This window comes from Mus musculus, chromosome 18 (genome assembly GCF_000001635.26).
Source record: "Mus musculus strain C57BL/6J chromosome 18, GRCm38.p6 C57BL/6J".
Lineage (NCBI taxonomy): Eukaryota > Metazoa > Chordata > Mammalia > Rodentia > Muridae > Mus > Mus musculus.
In genome coordinates this window covers 30,322,257-30,346,785 of record NC_000084.6, presented here as the reverse complement: position 1 = coordinate 30,346,785, position 24,529 = coordinate 30,322,257, and the positions used below count along the sequence as shown (strand labels likewise).

General features: G+C 42.0%; 1 protein-coding gene across 4 annotated transcripts in view; it reads right to left on the bottom strand.

Annotated features, from left to right (window-relative positions):
* Window positions 1-24,529, bottom strand: part of Pik3c3 (phosphatidylinositol 3-kinase catalytic subunit type 3) — an 82,512-nt gene that overhangs the window by 1,341 nt on the left and 56,642 nt on the right. For all 4 annotated transcript variants that reach the window (NR_151699.1, XM_030250425.1, XM_030250424.1 and 1 more), the window contains 5 exons: window positions 23,180-23,264; window positions 22,168-22,242; window positions 13,457-13,625; window positions 10,602-10,692; window positions 2,710-2,835 (listed from right to left, as the gene is read on the bottom strand). Coding sequence is in view for 3 of the 4 variants with exons in the window: in XM_030250425.1 (XP_030106285.1) it covers window positions 2,710-2,835; window positions 10,602-10,692; window positions 13,457-13,625; window positions 22,168-22,242; window positions 23,180-23,264 (546 nt within the window). In the remaining variant the exon portion in view is untranslated. The remainder of the gene's footprint in view (window positions 1-2,709; window positions 2,836-10,601; window positions 10,693-13,456; window positions 13,626-22,167; window positions 22,243-23,179; window positions 23,265-24,529) is intronic.

Here is a 24,529-nt window from a genome sequence, read left to right as displayed (position 1 = left end):
TATCCCCATCCCCTAGCATTTCAAGTCTCTTTGAGGCTAGATGCTTCCTTTTCCACTGGGGCCAGCCAAGGCAGCCCAGAAGAAGAAGATATCCCTAGAGTCCTCACAAGCAGGAGCTGTACTCCGGGCACAGCACAGGAGTCAGGGAGACTCTGAAGAGAGGGACTGTCATGAAACCTACAGGGTTCTTCTCAAATGCTTTCACGTGATTAAATATTGAAAATGCTGGTAAAGACAAACTATCAAGGACCCACACTGCCATGCTAGCAGTCTGAAGATCCTGGAAGCATCCCAGAAGTAAAATCCCCACGCATGTTTCTGTATGTTTTTATGTGTGTGTGAGAAAAATCCTGTGACTGAACAGATGGTCTCAAATGCTTTCTTAAACACTTCAAAAGTGTCTGCCTATGGGGGAAAAATTGAGACTACTAAGCGTGAGAGCTGGATCCAAACATTCAGCTCCTGACACCTGAAGAACTATCTTTAAAGGGGCCGGAGCCAGCCCAGACCTAAGGCTCAGGGAGTACGCTGTGAGATTGTGTCTCCTTGTAATATCAGAAGTCACACCCACAACATCTTACCAGCCTGACTCCAAACGTGACCTGACCAAGGTGAAGCCAACAAACACGTGAGAAAAGCCCACGAGGCCTCACCCACACCAAGAACTATAGTCAACTGAGGAACACTGGACACAGGAGAGGTGGGCTTCCCCAAGAAGAACATTCGAACTGACTGTCAAACAGTTAGCTTTGAAAACACTAAATAGACTGAATAGGTACTTAAAAGAACAGTGAAAAAAAGAGGACAGGAATTTCCAGGATCATATGAATGGAAGTGTTATAAACCTTTCTTACACAGATAAGTGGAAGATGTATGAAAGAAAAAAATTATCGAGGGAATTTTAGCAGGCATCCATCAGATAGGTAGGGGACTGCCATCACAGTAACGGTGCAATTGGAAGACCTCAATGCCTCCACCATGTACCAAGTGACTGGCAGCCAAGCTTCAGAGCTGACTGTAGTCAAGAGAAAAGCACGGGCCAGAGCCAGTCAGGATAGGCTATGCCCATCAGGTGAATTCAAGGTGGTCAGCATTTATACTATTTATTTCTGATTAACTATTCTGGGCAACTCATGTGCATATTTTTGTGATTTTTTTGAGCAATTTAAAAAATTTTGAATTTAAATTCTTTATTTCTTGAGATAGGGTCTCTATCTAGCACTGGCTGTCCTGGTGGCTTTGAATTCACAAATATCTACCTGCCTCTGCCTCCCAAGTCCTGAGATTAAAAGAATTCGAATCACAAAGATCCTCCTGGTTCTGCCTCTGAAGTGTTGAGATTGAAGGCATGCAAATTCATGTCAGATACTTTGTTTTTATTTCTGATGATCAGAAAAGATGAGAATATTTCTTTTTTATTTATAAGTAAATAATAAAAATAACAAAAACCTATTCATAACAAACTCTGCTCAGGTCTAATAGAGCAACCCTCGATCGCGTATATAGCCATGAAAAACCTTTAGTGACAGTTATGGACCCAGAGCTCGTTACCTATTGGCCTCAATTTACCAGATGGGAACGTATGTCACAGGTCAAACAAGGTAACACAGAGTGCACATCACTGGTGGCTTATATAGGTGTCCGATAGGTGGCTGCTGGGTCCGTCGTTACTGTTTCTCAGCCATATGAGTACTGCCTTGTTATTCCTCCTCAGATAAGCTGAGTGCACTGGGAATACATGTAGGACACGGGCTGACATACCACTGCTTCTGCCACACAACAATGAAAACCTGGCTCTTCAGAAAATTTCTAAATGTAGAAAAAAGTGGGTTTTAGTGAAGACTTTCTTTGGAAAAAGAACTCAGCATTTTATTTTGTCTGGGAGAAATTGTACATGCCTATTCTTCCATCTTACTGGTAAAATGAGAACTGCATAATGAGAACTCTCAACAGCATCTACTGCTTGTCTTCTACAGTTATTTTGCATCTAGGAAAGAAAACAGGCTGATGCCTCCGCTTTCAAACAGATTGGTTATTATACACAATGAGGCTGCTTCTTTACAGAGGAGAGAGAGGAGTCTGGGCACCGGGCACCCTGAAGGATGATAGTTTGGCTGAGAATGTGGTCAGTTAACAACTGTCAGATATATGGCTTCGAACTCCATGGTAAGCATGATTAATATAACCAGTAGAATCAGGTTTTGCTCATCAATATATACACAGGGAAACTCCAAAAGCACAGAACACAAACAAAAATATGGCCCCCCCCAAAGGGAATACTATGCTAAATCACACAATTAAAAACGAAATATAAACATTAGAAAAATCTCTACTACTTAGCACACGAGGAACAGCCAGGATTCAACAGACCAGCTCCCTCAGTTCCCACTCATGACCTCGGCTGGAGTAAAGTCCAGTAGGTATTTTTAGAAGGAAATAATAAATTCACAAAGAGGTTTTGTGGAAATGTTTATTACTTCGGATATTTAATGGTGTGTTCAAAAATTGGTGTATATTTTGTTTTCTACTTATTTATTTATAGAAATGGCATGAATGGTAACACATGTCTAGGTTAGTCCTTACCTGAGCTGATTTTCTCTCCTGGACAGACATTAGCTGGTGTTTGGCCCTTTAGCCTAAGCTGGCCTCACCAGAGAAGTTTTTAAAGACCAAATGCCACCCAAAGTTCCCTAAGCCTTTGGGACGTACCTGGGCAAACTTATGGATCTGCTCCACCACGGCGGCGAACAGTGCGTGGACGCTCTCGTCGATCAGACTCTGCATGTAGTGCACAGCCTCCTCATCTGACAGGTCCAGGCGGAACTTATCCTGAACCTGGAGAGGACCAGGGACAACATCAAGTTCTTTAATGAATGAGTCAGGAATGTGCTCTGAAGAGACATCATTAGGATGCCAAGAGTTATGCCCATCAGGAGCTCTGAATGCTCTCTCCCAATCAGACACTGACTCCTTTTAAATCCAGAAATGCTATTACTTTAGCTCAGAGTTGCACTTTCTGCTTGAACATTCTAGCTCAAGACCTACTATGTAACAGAAATAGACACAATAAGGTGGGAGCATATTTATTACATTATCGCCCTGGCCTGCATACACCTGGTGCTAGTGCACAGCAACTACGTCAACCCCTGGTAACCTAAAGATCTTCTAAAAAAGCCTTTCCCACAGCAGCCCCTTGGACCTTGGCAAGGGATTATTTCAATGGGTCTATAATGTCCAAAGATGGGATTGTGGGTTTTTAAATTCATACTTTAAAGCATTGCTCATTTTCAATAGCACTCAGTACTAGAAGAATAAAGTGTATGCATGCATGAGTTTTCATGTACCTGTGTTTTTCTGAAAACATAAAAGCCAGTGACTGAAGAATTATTTTGGCTAAAACCCGTGTAAGCAGTCTATAAAGTCTCTTATTTGACTTTATTAAGGTGCTACTAAGGACAATGTTTGTCTTCAGAAGCCAAGCATGCTGGAAATTGCCACAGGAACTCGTAACTGGTAAAGGGGTGTGTGTATCCAGACAGGCTTATGCCCTGCACATAATCACTGCACTTTACTGCTCACATATACATAACTCACATACACATAAATAATTCACATATACTCCTTCAACATAGAATGGGAGAAAGCAAGATTCCCAAGTGGACAATACTATTTAATTTGGTATTTCCTTTTATTTTTCACAGCACTGTATAGTCATCAAATTTGCCCTCCATTGCCTGCTTAGCTGCCACTCATTCCTGTAAACTGCTTTCCTCTTCCCAGACAGCACCCTAATCCTGTTCTACCACCCCGTGCTTTCTGTTTCTTTGGTTTGAGTATTGGTCCCTCACTGAGTTCATTAGAAAAGGCAAAGTGCGATTTATGGGATTTAACTACCCACAGACACAGCACATTGAAACATGGAGGCATGTCATACTCCATAGCCCAGGAGAGAAGGGCAAGAGGAAAGTAGATGCAAACTCAGGGACAGGCTGGCACTTTGGAGGGCTGATCTGGGTCTCCTCCAGTTTGAGTCTTTGCTCTTCATATTTTTCTGTGGCAGGACATCTGACAACATTAGAACTACTTCAAGAACATTAACAATAATTAGAAAGCAAATGGATCAAAATAAAACTCTAGCCTACCTTATCAAACTTGTGCACTTAACTGACATACTTACATGAAGAAAGAAAACATAATGGGCATAAAATGCTTTTTACGAAATATGAAACATCTTCTTTAAAGAAGTTTTGCGCATTCAGTCAGCATTGCTCTCCCTGGCTGTGCTAGGCCACCTGTCATTGTCCTCTGGCTTTGCAAGAGTCAGCTAACTAATCAAGCTATAGCTTGTATCCTTTCTCCTTCATCTATGTAACTCCACAAACTGCCACAACACACACCTTGCTGTTATGGCTGTGGGAGTTAACACTGACGGGCCACACTTCCAGCTCTGGTTTTCACTTTGTCCTTGGCCTTTCTTTCTAGTTTTCCTGATGGACTCCCATGCGCAGTCCTGCACTCCGCAAGTGTCTCTTCCTTAGGCGTGTGCACGTGAGCACGTGTGCAACTGCAGAGACTGCAGAGACTGCTTCTGTGTTCTCCGGCTTTGTGTCACGTTTGCCTATCCGCTAACATACTTATTAACATACAGTCTAGACGGTATGGAGAGAGACTGTAAAATTGTGTTGTACTGATGTGAAAGGTCATCCTAGTGGGCAGGCAGTTAAACTGGCCGAGGTTACACTGAACACTAAGGACTGCTGAACACCTGGCTTAGTTTAAAGCATATTTACTAACTTATACCTACTCAAACAATCTGGAAATTGCCTAGAAGCAAAAAGTTGTAAACTGAAATTTTATCCACTGCTACACAACAAGTCTGCTTATGCTTGATGCTAGAAACTCAGTTCTGTGTACTTGTACCTTGTCTTGTAAGTGCCACTTGCATTCTTGGTCACTTGTGAATCAGGGTCCTCTAACGGTCAGTCCGGGAGTTATATGAGAACATGGAAAAGACTCTGTGCATTCAGAGTGTTTCTTCATTTTGGGACTGCAGGCAGTGCTTGGTTCCTGAAAATCTACTTGTGACCTGGACCACAGCAGATCCATTCAACCACTTACTTGCAAGAAACAAGCAACCTCTCTAAGACAGTCACTTAGGCAGCAACAACGTTTCTGCAGTGGATAATTACGCTTTGAGGAGTCGACGTTACCATTAACAGATGCTCAAACGCTCCAAAAGCATAAGTAAGCCAATATAGGTCCAGTTCTGTGCCACACTGACATTCTACTCAACAGCGGGCCACACATCTAACAGTGTCTCCAGTAACTGTAACAGTGGAGAGTCCTAGCCCACAAACGCCAACAGAGGCAGGCAAAACGTAGGAGATATTTAACCATGAAGCCTCTTTATGCAGTCACCCTTTAGCATAATACAGTTAAAGACCTAGTGTCTTTGCCTGCATGGGATATGCACACATCCCTCTCCGAATGATGCACCTAGCAACCTCAAAAGCATTCGACTCCCGCTAACCTGCATCAGGCCACACAAGCAATTTGTATAAGCAATCTCTAAACAATGACATGATTTCCCCTGTTCCTACTAACAATAAAACTCTGTCTTTTATTTATAGAGAACAATTAAATGTGAATCTAATAAAATAACATCTATAGATTAGCTAAAAGCTTTTGTACTATACCAGAATTAGCCTAAGTTTGCCATATTCAATCACACACACACACACACACACACACACACACACACACACACACAATTTGGAGGAAATTTCCAATAAACTACTGAAACACATTTTCATATTAAGAAGCACAGTGGTTTTGTTTAAACTAAGTATTTTTTTATGTTTTCAATTTTACACAAGCTAATATAGAAAAACCTTTGTTTAAAAAACCAATGTTCAGGATTTCTCACACACACAGCAGCTTTCAATTAAAAGCAATGTAGACTTTTCCTCACTAAATTCTTATCCAGAAAGGCAGGTGAAATAACACAGTTGACTCAGCCAGAAGAAAGGACAGGCTTAAACTTATTTTTCTGCTGAGCTCATTTATTTGTGCGATATATAACCCAAAACTCCTTAGTGTAATAGAAAAGGATTTAAAGAGTATCTTAAAAAAAAAAAAAAGGAAAAAAGGAAAAAAAGGAAAACCCAATCCCCACCTAACCGTGGCTACAGGAGAGCCAGCGCCTGGAACTGCTTACAAAGACAGGAGCTGCTGTACAAGCCAACGACAGCCTCCCAAACTGCAAAAGAGCTTGTGCTGCAGAGCCGACAGGCTGATCCGACAGGAGCCATGGGCAACCTCACAGGAACCATGGGTAATTTACTTTTAAAGGTCATCTCAAATATAGTCATCTATTTATGGCTTCTTGTAATACATATAATTTCTTTGTTTTAAAGTTTAGTAGGAAATCAATTTAAAGAAAGAATGTCTCCATTAAATCCTCCGATAGAAAACAGTACCGTAAATTCTGGAATAGGCTCAGCATCAGAATTTAGAGGTTTCTCTTTAATTATGGCAATAAAGGGAGCAGGAACAAGGCTGCTAAGCCATGTTTATATGCGAATCCATTAATATCTCCACTTTGGTGTCCTCTCCCTCCAACTAAAAACAGCTATACATTTGAAAAGCTAGGAACAAACATTTCAAACTCCTAGAAGATAAGGTCATCTTTTCAACCTACCATCCCCAGTCACAAAGCTAAGGCCTGTTAGGGAGTACGCGTTTTGCTTAAGTGATGTGCGCCTCTGTAGTAAGAAGTTTCATCTCAGTGCTGTGGGCTTATGAAATGTCTCCTCCCAATTTCCTCACCAAGACTTTGTGTCTCTCCCACAGCTAACCTCACATCACCGTTACTGCCAGCTCAGTGTGCTGCCCCACCCTCTTCTCTCACCTGAAGCATCCACCACCGTCTAGGAAGTTGGAACTTTACGAACCGTATTCTGTTTGTTGTCTGATTCTGTGATTACAAGGTAGGTTCCCTGGCACAGGGAAATGGTTTCTACTAATCTTGATCAAGCAAACACCAGGACTACCTCAGGAACAAATCAGCACTGCTCACAGTCTACAGGGAGTGGGGATGGGAAGGGGAGCGCTGGAGCAGCCTGGTGCAGGCGAGCCATGCTCACTTCAGAAAAGCAGATCTACACACATCAGGTCCTTAACACAGGCCAAACAGCATACAGGTGTTTTATACTTTTAGTTTTCAATTTACATACTCTTTTTACTTTTTAAGATACTGTTTTGCTACGTGACCCACATGGCACAACATTTGCTATATAAACCACACTGGCTAGGAACTCAAATCCACCTGCCTCAGCTTCCTAGTGTGCATGTGTGTTCGTTTGCTTGTTTACCTATTTTAGCACACTCCCACATCTGTGTGTGCATGTATGTGTGTATGGGCATGCAGCTGTGAAAACCAGACGATAACTTCTGAAAATCAACTTTTGCCTTCTACTATTTAGGTTTTGGGGATCAAACTCAGGTCAACAGGCTTAATGGCAAATAACTTTACCTATTCAACTTTCTTGCTATTCCGAAAGTGTTTATTTTCATATGATTTCAGTATTTCACACATACATTTTAATATTCATAAATAAGCATATTATGCTTATGTAATCAACTAAGGATCTACTTATTCATTGCTGGAATTTAATTCACTAAGCTTTGGTTATATTAATAACAAAATAAACTTTATCAAAATACATTTTTTTATTTATTAAACTATCTGACAGTCTTTATTCGAAGTAATTGGCTTGAGAGAATGACGACAGCTTTGAGCAACTGGCTTGAAAGAATTATGACAGCTTTGAGTGAGCTTTTCCTCTACCTGGGCTTTCTTTGGCAGACTGACCCATGGCTACTCGGTACTCTGTTTACGCTGATGATAGGATGCTTAACTTCTGGCTTGCAGGTAGAGGGAGCCTCCCACACAAGCTTCAGGGTAATAACCTTTGTGCAAAGCCCACAGTAACAGAAAGGTGCGCACATGTATCTATAACGTAATATCCATAGTAATAGAAAGGGACACACATGTATCTGTAATATGTAATGTTCATACTGAATGTAATGTTCAGGAATGTAGGCGTTTATCCATAACATGTAGTATTTATATTAACAGAAAGGCACACATGTTTATCCAAAACAAGAATGTTCTGGTAACGTTAGAACCCTTTCCTCCTTCACAGCGTGATGACCCAGGAACAGGAGCAGCTGTATGCATCTCCTCTCCAGCCTGATGAGGACAGGGAGCACCCTGAGGCTTCCTTACCATTTCTATCCTTATCCCCCAGTTTGTGGTAGGCTTTCTGAACTGAGGGCTTTATGGCTTACTTTAGATGAAGATCAGCGAATTCTGGAAGGTCCACACCAGAGACCTTCCTATCTCGGCTGCTTCATTAAAGGGCAAGGCCCATATTTAGGGGTTGAGCCCTGTTAACTCCATTTCAGATTTCAGAGCCATCGTGTGTCCAGGCACAGCAGTCTGAATAACAAACTGTTAAGTGCAAGGAACCATTTCCCAAAGAATTATAAAAGTTGTTACTTCCTATACAAAGCTAAACACAAAATGTTAGGACCGCTTGGGCAATCTGACCCTCACGCCTGTGAACAAACTGCCTCTTATATACTCTGTGTTCCCATAGCTAGTATACTATTTAATCAATAACACAAGGAAATAGTGGTGGCCACCTTACCTCAGCAAAAATCTACGTCTTTTCAAAGAAGCAATGCACCTAATATGCAAAAAATTTTAGTCAACTACCACATAAATTTCAAGTGTTGTAACTGGGTATTTCACATTTGGATAAAAGATCAGAAAACAAACCCATCTGTTATAAAATACAGTTTTGAAAAAATATGACAAAATGCTTTTTAAAGTTCTATTAAACTGAAACAAAGTGGTAGGAATTACTAGTCTAGAAAATATCTAACAGATTTGCTTTTTTGGCTCATTTTTCATAAAGGGAATTGTTTCATGCTTTAAAACAGCACTGTAAGGACATCTGGTAAGGAAGCCCTGTGACTTCTTGGAATAGGTGGTGGCACAAGAGAGGATGCAGTGAAAACTAGAACTGGCCAAGGATGCCACTGTCTATGGTACAGCTTAAACGGCCAAAGGTACCACCGCCAATGAAACCACTGTCTAGTCCCTGTCTGATAAACACTGCCTGCAATCTCACAGATGACTTCTGAACGTCCACACTCAGGGAAGAGTGAACACGATGGAGATCATATAAACAAGCTTGAAACACACTACGGAAGAGATACTTAATAGAGCAGATCCAAACAGAACTCCAAGTCACTTGAAGCCTGGTGCAGGCATCCTTCACCACTCAATAATTTTCATCAATCAGTTATATTTCCTGATGGGTGGCCCTCATCAGTAAAGTAAAAATAAAAGGACAAAAACCAGGACCTACTCAGGTTATCTTCTCTGGCACAAAACACAATTCCTCTGAATAGTGCAGACTGGGTAAAGGAAGAAAAACAGAAAGGCCAATGTGTCATCCACCTGAACAAAACAGGAACTCTTAGGAGTTCATTTCATGAAGAGACTAAATAAAATACCTCCATTCAAACTCCTCTTAGCCAGCCACCTAAGGGAAGAACTGACCTCCCTCTGGCTCAGTTAGAGCTGAACGTAATTCTCCAGTCCATTCCATTAGACATAGGATCTGTTGATGTCAGCCTCCACTTTTAAATCCTGAGCAGCTAGCTCTATCTTAGAGAATGTCTTTCGGAGATTTTAGTCTTTTCTGAGTTAATATGCTGCAGTCTTTCTCTGAAGTTGAATACTGACAATCATCTTTTTCCCTTTGGATACATAAAGCACTCTTCTATCAGCTCTCCTCTGAAGCTACTACCAGAAATCAGATTAAAGGAAAGGCTTCAAATCCACGGCCTGGTCCAAGTCTCGTTAAGACATTGAGCTGACTGCTGCTGCTCACAGGTGGCGGATCCTACCTGTCATCTCTATAGGTTGTTTACAAAGAAAACTAAAAGCAGGGCTCTATAGTGATCCAGTAAAGTCCAAAACAGAGGGAGGACATATGGGGCTATAGAGACAGCTTCATCTCCATGATAGGGCAGCCTCAGCATGTTCCACCTGCATCCACCAAGTCAGGCATTTTGTTGGCAATGGCAAAGGTGGAGCTACCCACATGGGTACAGAGATGAATCCAGACAGGACTGACCAGGATTGCCACAGAAGAGCTGAGAGTTTGCTGGTCTGAAATGTGACTAAATGTACAGAGAGGACTCTTCCTTAGACTCTGTTAATACTCAATGGTCTATGGCAGTAGATCTCAACCTGTAGCTCAGGACCCTGATCTGCCTGCGAACTATCTGATATTTATATTAGAATTCATCACAGTAGCCAAGCTACCATTATGAAGTAGAAACAACTGTAATTTTGGGGTGGGAGGTCACCACAACATGAGGAACTGTACTAAAGGCTGTAGTATCTGGAAGGGTGGGAACCACTGGTCCAAGGGCTGGGACAAAAAGAAGGCATGCACTGTTAAATTCTTTACCCACTTTTATATGTCAAATGTGAACTGTGTTATATTAAAAAAAATTACCTTTTTTACAGTTTTATCTGGTTCAAGAGCAATATCTGGAATGTTTGCATCAACCATCAAGGAGAACAAGTTCAAGATCAGATTGGAATACCTAAAAAAGCAAGAAAGAAAATGAAATCAGTGAGATAGAATTTTAGATTTCTTTGCCTTATCAAGAACACCCCAAAAGTGGTGACAACTGTAACTTTATGATTATTATTAACTCCAAGACAGCAGGCGTAAGCATTCGCTCGTTACTGTATGGGATGGTTTGTATATTCTTGGACTAGGGAGTGGCACCATTTGGAGGTGTGGCCTTGTTGGAATAGGTGTGACCTGGTTGGAGTAGGTGTGTCACTGTGGGTGTGGGCATAAGATCCTCACTCTAGTTGGCTAGAAGTCAGTCTTCCACTAGCAGCCTTTAAATAAAGACATAGAACTCTCAGCTCCTTCTGTACCATGCCTGGATGCTGCCATGCTCCCACCTTGATGGTAATGGACTGAACCTCTGAATCTGTAAGCCAGCCTCAATTAAATGTTTTTTATAAGACTTGCTGTGATCATGGTATCTGTTCACATCAATAAAGCCCTAACTAATACACCCTGCTTGCTGAAATTATTGTTCGACTCCCTGGGATTTCTCATGAGTGACTCGTGGGATGATGCTATTTCCCTTCCATTGATTGTCTTTGTGGTATTTCTTAGAAGGAATGCGAACCTTGCTACACCCACTCCAGTAGTGACTCATGGGATAGGCCTAGAAGCCTGGAAGCAGTCCTGAGACAAAGAGTTTCATGGAAACTTAGCCTCCTGGATCCTTGGCATTCCTATAGCACGTATGCTCCAATCCTGTCCCCACGTTAGTCTGGTGTATGAATCTGTGTGCTCTCCCTCAATATTGTTTTATTATAAGTGCCTTTAAGGACTGATTTTGACATATAGCTAAGTTAGATTAGCCTCCATCAGTGTTTCAATGTCCTAGAAAGTCCTTGAAGCCAACCCTGAGCTTGGAATTCAGTAAGAATGTTATCTATTCAGTAACATTCAAATTTACCTCTAGTAGAGACAGTAAAAGTAAACAGGCATTACAATTTACTTGAATAGAGCTAGAAAGCTCAGGGCTGGTCTACATAGTAATTACTTAGAACAATAGTCACTTCCATACACAGGAATATACAATGGCCTAGGAAGCAGGTGGGTTGTGGTTTTAGGAGGAACTGAAGTATTATTCATGAAAGGGTTAGTAGAACAGAATTCTTCTGGTGCATATTTTTCACTAGGCCCAGAAGAATAGCGTAATCAGGTATTTACTAGAGGACCCCTGGTGGTGGGTTTAACAATAGACTAGCATAGTCTCAGACAACTCACCTGGCTCCTGTGTTTAGCTGATCTTAATTAAGGGTTGTTCCTATTCTCAGTTGTAAACACGGCCTAGCTCCCCCTAGCTTTTTCTGTACGTATTTTCTTTGTTTTGTGTCAGATGTACCTTGGCAGATGTATTGGCCTAGCTTTCTTGTTTTTCTTCGGTATTATAAGACTAGTGCTTGCTTTTGAGAAATTAATTCAGATACACTCTCGATCTGTGTCCATGTCTGTTTGTCACCCATGCCAACTCCTTGCTCGCCTGTAACCAGAACCCTGATATCTCCCGCAGATTGAGGGGGGGCGACCGAGGCTGGTCTGCGGCAGAACCTCAGCTCTACATTAGTAACTTGCTTCTATTTTCTCACTCTACCTACCTGCTGCCAATGGTCCACTAGCACTTTATAAAGCACACTGATTCCTTCTGCTTTCAGTGTGTGCGTTCTCAGGCATCCATACAGCTATCAGCATGTGACCTCTTGCCTGCCCTCTTTCTCAGGGTCACAGGGCTCATGACTAATCACCTAAAGATTCCTCCTAAAAGTCTATAGAACCCCCTAGGAGTGCCGCTTAACACATGACTCACTGCAGGATAGACAAAACTGAAAGATCTAGCAAAACCCTACAGTTAGCATTGTTCTTAATTTCATAAGACTAAATACTGTAGTAGGGTCCAAGAAGGAACGCCTGCTCTCACTGCTCTTGTTTAATTAGTATTAGCTGCTCTAACTAACAGAACAAGGCAAGAGAAATAAATATGTACAAATCAAAAATAAAACTGCTGCTATTTGTGGATGCCATAATACTATAAGAACATGGTAAGGTTAGTGACACAGACCATGCAGGCTGGCCGCAGCCGCCCTCCTCACATCCTCGGAGAGAATGTCGGCATGTCTTACGATAGAATTTCTGCTGCACTAGGACAATTCCTTTTGCATAGTTAGGTGGTTAAGAGTCCAATGATCTGTCACTTTTGACTAAGAGTCAGAGTTCTGTTCATGCTCAAGTGCATGCCTTTTCTCCTGAGAACATAAGTCATCTAGTGTTTTTAATCAAGCCGTGATGAAAGATGGAAGAGTGACACCGAAGAAGAAAGAACGAGTGAAATCAGCCTTCTTCAAAGCAGCGTGAGCCACGAGGCAGTGAGGAGAACAAAAGGAAACTTCTGGATGGTCCTGAACAGCATCCAAAGCTGGGCTGGACCAAATGCTAGAAAACGAAACGGCTGGAGTATCACGACTGTCCCTAAGCCACTGCCGTGGCTGCCATGCTCATCTCCACTGCCTCCGGGGACAAAGGGTGAAGTGAAACTTCTCTTGGTTTGCCAAATCTCCCACTCACAAAACACCAGCATCTCAACTGGGAGGTTACACACGTGACAGTCAGTGGGAAAGCAGGATAGGCTTGGATACTGGCATTGTATTCTATGTAGCAAATGTGTATTTCAAAAGCATCCTGTCTTTCTGAGAAAGATGTGCCAGCAGCACACGTGGACAGCTAGCGCAGGACCTTACCTTCGCAGGTGGAGGAAGGCTGTGTAGCACTGCTTTCGGAACTCTTGGTACTGCTCACTCTGGGTGCCACCCATCCCTTCCACCATCTCCTTGTTCAGCTTCATCGGAGGAGGGAGGGGCTTCGGATCTCGACCCAAAATATACCCGAAATCTATATGGAAGAGTTTGCCTGGGTGTGAACAAGAAACTCAGTCAGTCTCACAGTCGTTAGCACTGCAAACCAGGAAGGAGATACCATATACAATTCATCAAAATGCCTTTTTGAGAAAGAATGATTAATTCATTAAATTATTCTATACCTTCAAACATGCCCTTCAAAGTACAGTGCAGTTCAATTCTTGGACATGAGAAAGAAAAAAACCTTAAAGCCATTCCAGTTAATATTAAAAGATAAAAGCTCAGGTTTAGAAGTGCAGAATCAAGGAGCATACACCCAAATAACTTTCAAAAGAATCGGCAGCAGCAAATTCGGAAGAAATTGTCTTGTGTATTAAGGTCAGGTAAACTGCTCTTTCTATAACTACTGCTGTGAAACTATGACTACAAAATAAAAATCCTTCAAATTTCAAGTTACATGGTTGGCTTCCTCTACCTGTTCCCTAGCTGGAGACTGGGGATTTGAACACCATATTCAGGACTGCCAAGAGCTGTAATTCCTCTGAGAAAAGTCTTACACTGTCTCAGAGCAGAGCCACAGGAACGGGATCCTAGTGGTGATTCACCATGGAAACCATGAAGCATCTAGTGATTTACAGGCTGCGTGAAGCAAGGATGCTCTAGACTGAATTCTCAGAGCAGAGCCTTGGGGCTAAGTTTTGTTCCTTGCAGCCTCAGAATTATCACCTTATTTTTCCCATCAAGGGTACCGGCCCTGCCTCAGAGTACTAAACTTATTGCTCATGAGCACAAGGGACCCTGTGCAAGCCAATATTCCACACGGACTCCTAATCAAGATGTTAGTCATGCCTTCCTGTTCACTGCTTTTCCTGAGTGCTGTCACACTCATTGTGTAGAGTGTGTAAATGTGTATATTTTATATGTCGCAGTCATTGCACATTGATATACACAGTCACTGAAGTCATATACACATTGTGTATATCACAGTTAAGTGCATTCTCCCTGAAAGATATGCAACAGTGATAGATCCTTTATGTCAACTATAATTAACAAGTACCTCAGATGTAGAATCAAAAGAGAGAACACTGTAACACAGTACCTGGCACTGCACTCAGTAAATGCTTGAAAGGCCAGTTGCCACTATCATTCACACACACACACACACACACACACACACACACACACACACACACAGACACACGGAGATTATCAAGAAAACTACCAATCCAACCAACAAACAAAAACCCTTAAGGCAGGGGTGATTAAAGTCTTAACTTGTTCTGTAAAGAAGAAAACAATTTAAAATGATAGGATTTATTTAAAATTAAATCAAGCCATTTACCATGCAATAATCAAGTCTCTTCAAGTAGCTCATAAATATTTAAGCATTTCAAATAACATGTAAAAATTAAACTCTGAACTTCTCTCAAAAATAACTCTTGAGGCTGGCAAGCTGATCAGCAGGGAACGTATCTGCTGGCAGGCTGTCGATCTGTGTCTCATCACCGAGTCCCACATGGAGGAAAGGAGAGAAGACCCCAGCAATTTACTCACTGACCTTCACCTGCACCGTCGGCCAATAAATAAATGATAATAAAATGTTAATAACAACCACTTTAAAGATGTCTGAGAGTCGAAGGTTGACTGTACCTAAGATTACAGACGACAGAAATTAGATACAGATACAGAGATGCCACCTCCCTTTCTGTAACTTTTAGGCATCTGTGATATTCTTGGCCCAGGGAGTAGAACTATTAGAAGGTGTGGTCCTGTTGGAGTAGGTGTGTCACTGTGGGTGTGGGCTTTAAGAATTTCATCCTAGCTGCCTGGAAGCCAATAAATATTTTGCGAGCAGCCTTCAGATGAGGATATAGAACTCTCAGCTCCTCCTGCACCATGCCTGCCTGGATGCTGCCATGTTCCCCCCTTGGTAATAATGGACTGAACTTCTGAACCTGTAAGCCAGCCCCAATTAAATGTTGTCCTTGTAAGAGTTGCTTTGGTCATGGTCTGTTCACAGCAGTAAGACCCTCACTGAGATAGCATCTTTGTCCGAAGAACAAAGTAAACGATTAGTTAAGCTGGACATTTTCAGGTAAAGGAATAAGGAGACTGTGCCTGAAGAGCTCAGCTGCAAACACCAGGTCTGAGGAACAACCTCACAGCAGAGGGAGCAGGCCAGGGAGGAATGGATGGTTATCTGAACTACCCTAAGGTTCACAGAACACACAGCGCTCACAGAAAAACACTTACACAGAAAAGCAAGCTTCTCTTTTATTGAGCCATCACACGAAGCCTTTCCATAAATACAGAAATGGTCAAATTATGCAGGAACTGGTTTATTTTTGGATGGCTATTTCTTGTTTAAAGGGCCAATGACAGGACTAAGTTCCAGACCAAGACACCCTGATATCCCCAGAGAAGGGAGCATGCTTTGTTTCGAAGACAGTTGTGGTAACAGCTCATGAGCTCTGCAGGCTACAGCAGAGCAGACTTGCCCTAAGCAGTTGCTACCACATTAGAGATAAAGCCTATAAACTAAAGCTTGTTCACTCATCTTTCTCCCCTACTCTACTTACAATGAGCCAATAAAAGTTAAAAATCAAGAGTAATATTCTATTGTTGCTATCCTGAAACCTGGAAAATCCCTAGTACCAGGAACTCTCAATGCATCTGTTTTGCATTTATTAAACCAAGGACCTCTTAATTCCGGTTATAGCCCAGACAATGGTAAATGCTGCTGATAGAGGCTGGAGAGTCATTAGGAGATGCTTTGAATGCCTTTCTTCCCTTCCTTGATCTTGTATTAAAGAGACAGCCGAGTCCATCTGAATGCCATGGTGCTGTTTACTGCATTGATGTGCCTTGTGATTTCTGGGCTGAGGGTTTTATCTACAGCACGGCCATTCTAGATGTTTCCAGCTAATGATACTGACAGAACGGCCAGTTATCCAGATGTTCCTTCAATTATAATGATTACAAATCTGCAAACACACCATAAAATGAAAATGTGAGGAGTAAAATAATTCACTCCCTGAACCCAGCCGGCCAACCCCACACTCTGGCAGCCACCCATTCGACAGAGGACCACCTGCTTAGTCTCAGGGTCACACAGATGTCTGCGAGCTGTGGCTCTTTGCTGCTGCCACAGAAAATGAGGGGATCATACAACTATACATTCAAAATGTATTTTTTAATGACTATACATCACTTATATTGAGTCAGAGACAGTTTGCACTTCATTCCAGTCATTCGGCAAGACTGGAACAGACAGTGGATCTATAGGGGTTCATGTGACATACACCTAAGCACCTTCATAGGGACAGATCTGCCCAAATCCACACCGCGTCACACTGGACGGCACATGGTTTCAATAGCATATTCACTGACACATTAATGTCATTACATTAAATTTCACTAGCTCATAATATTTAATAAATATCGATTTATAGTTATGTCAAACTACTCATACAAGACATCAATATCAAATTTGTGTTGTATATTGTGAAGCCTTCATCTCCACTTGACATAAAAACAACTCTTAGGATTGACAAACAAGTTTTTAGAGGCTGGGATTTGGTGGTAGAGTATACGCATAGAGGTTTAAAGACCCAAGGCTTTAAGTCCAGCACTAAAACAAAACAAAAAGACACCGCCTTTTAAGAATCCCAAAATAGACTTCCTTCCCCTCCAAGCAGGATGAAAGGATTTGGAAACTTCTTAAATATGGCTATTTTTCAAACAATATGACAATCTGCTGCAAAATAAGGGAGCTGGAACCTGTCCAGCTCAATGGAATCGCACGTTTCCTAATCCCTTACAATCCAAGGGTGGAGGGCATCATGATAAGAATGTCACAGCTTAGCCTCTGAGTGCCGCCCTCTGCCTAACTAGGATGCCTGTGTCCAGGCACTCTGCTCTTATGGTAGCTATGGTACCTAGGAGGGGGAAGAGATGGGACGCACACAGTATTAAAGACTGTCCGAGTCACGAAAAAATGGACATGTTCATGGTGTCATTTCTCCTGGGACTCACAGTGGAGCAGATGCCCAGCCCCATCTTCCCTCCTCAACCAGTGTCATCGTTTGTCTAAGGAGCACCTTGTCCAAGTTCTTCATTTCCTTATAAGTACTGCTGGAATTCCAAGGTCTGCTGTTTATCAGTGCTTGCAAGAAAATTCACAGGTCGAGGTTACGACTCAATTGCATGGATTGTAGGTTCTAACAGTGAAACCGTTGTTGAATTTCACAAGTTCAAAGAGCCATGTATTTTAAGAGGATATTAATTTTAAGAAAATTTAAAAAGCGCACCTTATAAAATAAAAAAAAAAAAATCAAGAAATTCAAGAAGCGCGTTCATAACCACACACAAGCAAGCAGTAAAGTGTGTACAAAGCAAACCAGTCACCCATGGTAATTCTCTCCTCTGACCCTACAAGACATAGTAAATGAGCTGCTAAGGAAATGTGGTTGAGTGACACCAACCTATTACAAATTTGATTTATTGTTATTCTTTCACACACATTACTAAAATTAAACATTTAATGGCAGACAATCTGAAAGTCATTTTTACTTTGTCCCACCCTGCTTGGCATCCCACTCGTTTGCTCCCTGTCCATCTTCTGTCACTCCTGCTCTGAAAATTCTAACCTCCTAAGATCCCCTATAATCCCAACCGTAGGGCTGCCTCTCTCACTCTATTCCATGGTTAGTTCAGCTTCTTTCTGTAGACAACCATTTTACCATTTCCCCTTAATTCCTTTATTTCTTTCCTATGTGACTATACCTTTCTTGTTGTTTTATCAGTAAACTCAGAAACAAAAATGTCGCCCAAAGTGATACCATTGTAAAGAACCTCAGACTTAGGCCAGCTGCACGCCCACCATAAGCAATGTAGCAATACCAATGATGTTTATTAAATGGAGTCTCATAGCCAGCTAAGGCCAAGGAACCACTTTTACAGTAATTCTAACAAAGGGTTGGATATATAAATTCAAATCAGTACTGACATCCTAATAATCTGCTAATCATTTCCCCTTTAACCTAAGAAGAGCTTCTTATGAAAAACAACAAGATTAAACTAAGGAAACCAGGAGTAACAAGGATAGTATACCTGACTCCACAGTCAAGTTCCACTCCAGAAGAAAAAAGAAAAACAACCTTAAAATCACACCATACCCCGACAAAGGAAAATTAAACACTCTACTTGTTTTGAAATATCGAAGTGTACCTTATCTGATACATAGAAATTATAACACTAAATAATCAGAATAAATAATTTTCTCATAAGCCATCAAGTTCTTGTTAAAGCATCATTCAAAAATGCTGCAGATAAAAGGAAATATCAAAATATATCAGGTAATTTCTTATCTTTAAAATTATGCATCCAACTATCAGTATGAGCCAAAAGGGCACTCTTAGCTCAGTCAGAACACAGCTTACCCCTAAGGGAAGTCCATAGTGCTTACAGCACCAACACACATGGACCACACTACCTCCTCACACAAGCACACAAACACAAGGATCTAGGCTTACTGTGCTCAGCTAAGAGGCACAGACTAGGCTAAGTAGCCCAGAGTCCTGAGACGTACTTCAGAGACAGATACCTGAACTGCTATGTCAGCTTTTCTTTAAGAATAATAGAGGAGATGTTTTAAATAACTGTCCCTTTAGGTCAGCAGTGTCCAGTGCCACTCAAACTGGTCACTTTGAGGATCTGAAATGGATACAAGCACCACTGGCTTCTCAGAAGTGGACAGGCTATTTGAGAACCTGTAAGTGTGTTCCCATTTAGTCAAGACCCCGAGCATCCAGGCTAAAACCCTCTGAAAATATAAGCAAGCCCCAATTTAAATGCTTTCTTTTCTAAGAGCTTCTTAACTGGTATTTCATCAGAGCAATAGATCAACAACTAAAACAAGTCCTACCATGACTGGTCACCCTGGCTAAACTATGGTTTCTGTGGCTTATTATATTATATATCATAAGCGACAAAGGAGTTCTTCAGTTATTTTGATTACCTGCCTCTAGTTTTTAGATATAAAAATGATTCATTGAAAGCCATATTTAACTTAGCCCCATGGTGGTATAATGAGAATTTTTCCCATAGACTTATGTTTGAATGCTTGGTCCCAGTTAGTAGAACTGTCTGGAAAGGATCAGGAGGTGTGGCCTTGTTGGAGGAGGTGTGGCCTTGTTTGGAGGAAGTGTGTCCCTGTGGATGGGCTTTGAAGTTTCAAAATCCCATGCCAGGCCCACTCTTTCTCTGCTTTCTGCAGATCAAGATATAATAAGGTCCTGGCTGCAGTGCCATGCTCCCTGCCACCATGCTCCCTGTCATGACGGACACAGACTAAAACCCTCTGAAAATATAAGCAAGCCCCAATTTAAATGCTTTCTTTTCTAAGAGCTTCTTAACTGGTATTTCATCAGAGCAATAGATCAACAACTAAAACAAGTCCTACCATGACTGGTCACCCTGGCTAAACTATGGTTTCATCCACAGACATCAACTCTGAATAACAAAAAAATCCTCTTCTCAATCTCATGCCAGTTTAAATTTGCAGCTTCCTGCTTTCTCCAGGATAGCATAATAATTCAATAACAAGTGAAACTCCATTCCAACCCACTAAAACAAAACAAAAACCAAAAACAAACAAAAATCCTTATAATTGACTACAAGGCCTTCTGATAAAGCCTTCAATTTAATGGTGGATATACAGTGCCCCCTGCTGCACAACTAGGGAAACTGCACACAAGTTAAAAGTACTCAAGCTAAGAAAGGAAATTTAGGGATGAATGTCAACTCAGACTCCTGGTCTCAGCACATTGCCTTTACACACATGTTTAAATTTCCACTTTAAGTGGACGACCTATTTCCACATGCCTAGAGTCCACAGTCAGTTCCTCTCTGGCCCATCTATATTCTCCGCGACATCTGCGAATTTAATCTGAAGCCTTTGGCCTCTCAATCAGATGACAGGGACCTCTGACTACGCACAGCACAGCCACTGTCATTGGCAGAGCATTCCCCTGACCTTGGCTACGCTGGCAATGGGAAGAGAAGCAGAGAGACATTCTGCATCAGTTGTTGAGAGACAGCAGCTACACAGAGAACCCAAAGCTCTGAATGTCTACTATGGTATAAGATCCCTGTTCAGGGCATAATGGGCCTTTGATTACTTATTTTAGAGAAAGGACTACAAGGAAGAGCAGAGATGATTAACTCAATTGCTCCAAACGACCTTCCTGTTCTCTTAGTTAAGTGTTTCTGCCGCTCTCCAGACATGCTGCTGACAGACAAGGCCCCTGCTCCACAGGCCTTGCATGCTGACTTGGGATCACTGATGGGCAGTCAGGAAGGATCCTTGCATCTAACAGGTACTTAAAACACACCTGCTGGTGTAAATAAACACCTCCAACCAACATCAAAAAGGCAAAATGAAGTGGTAAGTACAGAGTGACAGAGGACAAGGCAGACGTCAGACAACTGCGGATGTGCTGAGGACATCCTAAGTCATATGAGACGGTAACCAAAGTGTGCCCTAGAGAGACCCGAGCACAGAACTTTCTGGAAAGAGGGCACTTGCCTTGAGGCAGCAGTGATTTAACAAGACAGAGATGTGGGTGGGAGATTTTATGTTGGTGGCTTCAATAAGGGACAGTGAAAATACAGAGCTGGCATGCTATTGACAGGTCCTGGAGGTGAGGAACAGATTTGCTAACAAGGGAAACATCGTGAGGTGGAGCAGGAGGCTTCAGGGACTGGGCTGTTACCTGCTGATGGGAAGGGAGGGGAGAGCAAGGCTGCAGGGAGGTGTCATGGAAGGGGACAGCTAGCTTAAGTGGCTATTCCAAGCTGAAGCTATGGACAGAGTGACTTGTAGAACTGCAGGTTCAGAAACTGCATATAAGGATCTGGGCCAAGGCCAGGTGGGGGCTGGAACCCGGAAATCCTAGTACCTCGGAGGCTGAGGAAGAAAAATCTTTTCAGAGCAAACAAGTTGTCATGCAGAAGGGAGAAAGGAATGGCTATTCCTTGTCCTCTGTGGGGAGAAAACCCTGAGATAGTTGTAACCTGAGGAAATGGGCAGGAGCAGGAGAAGGACCAATTCAGCCTGAGATGCTCCTAAGCGTCTGGCTGCCTACAAGCAGCTGCTCTCTACAGAGGCTCCGAGCGCAGAGTGGGGCACCAGGGTCACTCACAGGCTCCCTGTAAACATGCTCTTACACAGGCCGGGCTTCCCCTAAGTGTCCTTCCTGTGCCCCATTTCAAGGGACTTAAGAAAAACCTTGGCTCAGCGAGATGGCTCAGCAGTTAAAGGCACTTTCCACATGGGCCCAGCAACTTCCCTTGGATCACCCTGGACCACATGGTTGGCAGAGAACTGGCTCTTGACAGTTGTCGTCTGACATCCACACATACACCATGGCACATGTACAACCACATGCACATACGCATACAGAAAGAAAATGAATTAGAAATTTTAAGAGGACCTACACTTTACCAATAAGTGTGCAAATTATATTAATAGGTTGATTCTAGAATAAAAGGAAACCCCCCACTACAGAATCCATCTTCTTCTGACTTGTTACCTGTCTTTGTTAACAAAAGGTTATCCAGGTGCCGGTCTCCAACTCCAAGAATGTACGTAATCACACAGTATCCAGCTGGAAAACAAGCGGGTGGGAAAGATACACTCAGCACTTAGGTTGCATATTGACCATGAGAGTGATAGGTGCTATTTTAATTCCTACGTGGTTTTTACTGTCTCCAATTTCTCCCCCAACTTAAGGAAGCTGCACCCCACCCCCTGGCTCTGTTATATCCTGAACACTAGAGAAATTAATTTGCAACAACAACAAATCTTCAAGAATTTTTGTCAAATTATCAGGTTTTGGGGTTTTATTTATTTATTTATTTATTTATTTTTGTAACTTAAGATTCATGAACCTTAGCTGAAATACTCATTTAGAACTTGTCATTGAAACTGATATGCTACAGGTGACTATCTAAATAAATACATATAAGGTAAACTGCCAATCACCCCATAATGTACAACTAGCTGATTTACATCTCTATTTAATCCCTCCTTTAAAAGTATCATTATACAACAGGGTCTTAAAGAAAAGGAAACTAGTGCTCATGAATATAAGCTGCATGGTGACTGACACACATGACAGGAAAGTATAAAAAGCCCCAAAGCATGGTCCTACTTTCTTCCGAGAACAAACAGCTTCCAAGGCCATGAGAGCCACTGCTAGAGCTGCTCAGCATTAATGAGAACATTATTTCTGACTGAGGTTTTCCATCTCCTTTAATGATAAAGGTTCCCAACAGGAAGTCTTCAGTTGGGGCTAATCGGCTCCTGCATGGGAGAACAGTGAGGGAGAGGGAGCCTGCACCCACTGTGACTAACAGCAGTCAGATGTCACCATGGCCATTTCAAAAGTCCACGGATTCCTTTTACCACCTACATCTTTTACTTTTTCTCTTATAAAACGTTTAAATCGTAACATGTTGTAATTATGAGTTAATACAGCAACATCAGTACTACCAGCTTCCCTCAAATGCACCCACAGAAAACCAACACCCCAAAACGCTTACCACAGCTTTTAACGTAAGTGTCCATGACCTCTGCACTGATGCCATAGGGTCCAGTCTCACTGGGGGCATATTTCCTGAAAAAGTTCTGCAAAGATATGATATACATGTTTACAAATTAACACAGGTAAACAAGTTAGGCATTACCCAATTCTGCGTAATGGAAAGCGACTAGTTTAAAATGGAGTCAAAAAACAGTTCGAGGCCATAAACACAGCAATGGCAGGGCTCGGTAATACATGCTGTTACAAGAGCCTGGAGATCTGGTTATTTCCTTCCTACCCACAGGGAAGCCCTTTCTAGTGGGAGCCTTAAACACACAACATGACTTGGGAATTCCGTAGCAGACCTGAGAATCAGCCTTCTGTTTTCAGCTTTCTGACACTGCATGAATGTGTGGAAAGATCTGTATCTAGGATATGTGGTGACTCATACACACTGATCAAAATGCAAACATCCCCAGAGGAGCGCTGTGATGTGAAGGAGCACTCTGCGGGAGGACTATCACATGCATCTTCAAAGAAAAGACAGAGGAAAGCTGCACTGAGACTCCGAAAGCTAGAAATGTCATTGTGAGGAGCCTGCAAGAGCTTCCTGATGGGCGCTGTCATGTACTCAGGGGTGGAGATAGAAAGGTGAGACTACTGTGAACGCAACCTTTACATTCAATCAAATCTAAAAATAAATGACACATGAGCTGCTAAGCTACCTACAAACATCAGCGGTGGCTGGACTCAGCAGGGGAAATCTTTGCTTCAGCAAACTGTCATCAAAGGCAGCATACTCCAGCAACTCCACAGACAAGCACACAGTCTGAGGACACGACTAGTGTGGCCACAGGGAAAGGGCGTACAGCGGGATTGGATGGAAAAATGGCAAAGTGATGTGGAAGACAGCTCTTTCTTCTGAGGGGATGAAATAAGCATAATTCCCCTACAAGACCTCTAAAAAGAAAAATAGAAAAAAATTCCCCAAATTCAAAATTTGCCACAACATGGGCACAACTGTACAAAGGATGTTTGAAGAAAAATTTTGGTGTAAACTGGTTTTATGAATAAACATTGAAAATAACTAAACATGTTCATGAATTATTGGCTAAATAAATGATAGTATATCTGCACTTTGGAGGAGAACACAACTCTAAGCTTTAGTCTGTATGGCGTATGGGGGAGGGGAGGTTTCGTGTTAAGTGTTTATAGATAGCTATGTCAGTTCAAAGGCTTGGGCATCCACCGACTAACAGCATAACTTTCAACTACAAACAATTCTTATATCTTAAGGAAACAAAACCTTGCAGAGACAAGAAAAACGGAGTCTTGACTTTTAACAGAGTCCTTCTTCGTCAACCTTGAG